This window comes from Spinacia oleracea, chromosome 4 (assembly GCF_020520425.1).
Source record: "Spinacia oleracea cultivar Varoflay chromosome 4, BTI_SOV_V1, whole genome shotgun sequence".
Lineage (NCBI taxonomy): Eukaryota > Viridiplantae > Streptophyta > Magnoliopsida > Caryophyllales > Amaranthaceae > Spinacia > Spinacia oleracea.
Window position 1 is genome coordinate 97,240,266 of NC_079490.1, and position 2,420 is coordinate 97,242,685.

The 2,420-nt window shown below is 48.2% G+C and overlaps 1 protein-coding gene across 1 annotated transcript; it reads left to right on the forward strand.

The window, feature by feature from the left end:
- Positions 1 to 207: 207 nt before the first annotated feature.
- LOC110788507 (uncharacterized) lies at positions 208 to 2,077 on the forward strand. Its single transcript, XM_056842010.1, has 2 exons — positions 208 to 1,716; positions 1,910 to 2,077. The coding sequence occupies exons 1-2, from the start codon at positions 208 to 210 to the stop codon at positions 2,075 to 2,077; spliced, it is 1,677 nt and encodes a 558-aa protein (XP_056697988.1).
- Positions 2,078 to 2,420: the final 343 nt, after the last annotated feature.

Sequence of the window (2,420 nt, forward strand, 5' to 3'; positions counted from 1 at the left end):
TCCCGTCCGCAGGCTAGCCGTGGAGTCAGCCCGGTGCCTAAGCGCTCGGGGATCGACCGCGGTCTCCCGACTTCTCTACCTCGAAGGGGCCAAGTCACACGACCACCATCTAGGGGAAACCCACCAGCCGTCTTACGGCCCGCCTAGAGGCGTCAAGAATATTATGAAGCTGAGTCTGAACTATCAGACACTGGGTGCACCCCTGTAATGGAAGATCCACCGTTTTACGCCTCTACTCGAGGACAGACCCAGATGACGCCCAACAGGGTAAGCTTGCATCCCCGCCTGCTCTCCAGCCGCCGTGAACCAACTTACCACATTCCGCAAGGGTTTAATAATCTGACGCTAAGGCACATGAGTACTCCCTTCTCTGAGGATATCATGAACGCCCCGAAAGAGCCCAAGGTAAAAACTCCTACCATTGAAGCCTATGACGGTACCACAGATCCCGATATGCACTTAGTTGCATACCGTCATCATATGTATGTTCAAGGAACCAATGAGGCCACTTGGTGCAAATATTTCCCGGCCACTCTCAAAGGAGTAGCGTTTAAATGGTTTGAGCGATTGCCCCCAGGGTCAATTGCCTCTTTCAACGAACTGCAGACTCTGTTCTCCACTAGGTTCATGGCACACAAGGAAGAAAGGAAAACAAGTATGCACTTGGGACGAATTCAACAGGGGAAGGATGAGTCACTAAGAAGCTATGTGAAACGTTTCAACCTAGAGGCCGGAAAAATCCCAGATTTGCCAGACGACGTCTCCTTCGATAATTTTATCAGGGGACTTAAGAAGGGATCCTTTAAGTTTGACCTAGTCAAGAAAAGTGTGCGGAATATGGCCGAAGTTTTGGACGAGGCCGAAGCATTTATCCATGCAACAGAAATATGCAGCGCGTCAAAAGATGGAAGGATTGGAGAAGCAACAGATTCCTCAGGGAAGAACGACAAGATAGACAGAAAGGCCCCACGAGTAAATGGTACTTGGGCACTCTCAAAAGAGCATGATAACAATTCTCCTGGACACAAGAGAGAACGTCCACAAGAAAGGGAATACTTCGATTATAACACAGATCTCCTCACCATACTGAAAGACGTCGGAACCAGGTATGACCTTGAGCGACCTTTCCCCATGAAATCTCCCGCTGAGAGTCGAGACCCTAAGTTATATTGCCAGTTCCATGAAGACATAGGGCATGAAACCAAGAACTGCAGAAGCTTGAAGAGAGCTTTAGACGGCCTAGCCTCTAAAGGACACCTCAAGAACTACTTACAGAGGAATGCTCACGGCTCTGGGAAAAACCAGTACAAAAAGAACAAGTCACCTGTCTCACCTACGGAGGGAAATCACAGTGAAGGGGGGTTTGTAGCCGTCATATCTGGGGGACCGGCCGCTGGGGGACCCACCATGAGGGGACAGAAAGATTATGCTTGCCGCCTGGGGCAGGTAATTCTGTCAGGAAAGTCACCTCTGGACCCATTCCCACGGATCGAGATATGTGAGTCAGATGGTGGACGAATAGCCACTTCGCATGACGATCCCCTTGTGGTCGAGTTCAAAATATCCAATATGAGGGTGAAGCGCATCCTAATAGACACGGGGAGCTCATCTGATATAATGAGCGTGGAATTCCTCAACCGCCTAGCACATGACCCCAAAACCATGGATAGCATACACTATCCCATCATTGGTTTTGGAGGAAGCATTATACATCCTGTAGGCGTCATCACTTTGCCGGTTCGGATTGGGGATAGAAAAAACGGACGGAAGATGGAAGTGAACTTCCTAATTGTTAAGGACTTGACAACATACAACGTCATCTTGGGACGACCCACCCTGAACAAGATTAAAGTAGTAGTCGTCACCCATCTGATGCTTTTGAAGTTTGTATGTGATGATGGGGCAATAGGAACCATACATGGAGACCAACAACAAGCAAGAGACTGTTACCTCACCACCCTCAACCCGTCAGCATGGAAGAAAGATTCGGCCGAAGCCAGAAGCAAAAGAAAGCATGAAGAAGCACCGCCATCCGCCAATGAGAGTAAGCCGGCCAAAGCAGAACCAGTCAAGATAGAGGAAAGTGACTGAAACTGGAATGTCATTAGGATAACTCATGTAACTTGAGCCTACAAAATGGCCTAACTATCGTACTAGAGCCTACAAAACGGCCTGTAAATGTCCGCCAACGAAGCGGTAAATTTAGTTTCGCTACTTAGTAAATTAACAAATGTTTTCTTATCTGACGAATGCAAGGCTCAATAAAAGCCCCTTAAGACGCGGATAAACCCCCAAAAAATAAACGGTGGCGTCACTATTTACCAAATAACTGACGGCCCTAAAAGTACCATGTACTAACAAAAACGCAAGACTCAACAAGAGCACACTCAATATGGCGCCTCCTCCTTGGAAGGCGTCTC

What these genes read in the sequence shown, in the direction of transcription:
- LOC110788507 (XM_056842010.1), top strand. Translation starts at nt 208, where the DNA reads ATGGAAGATCCACCGTTTTACGCCTCTACTCGAGGACAGACCCAGATG. An exon ending in GAGGAAGCATTATACATCCT is followed by an intron (nt 1,717 to 1,909) that starts GTAGGCGTCATC and finishes ATGGGGCAATAG; the next exon opens with GAACCATACATGGAGACCAA.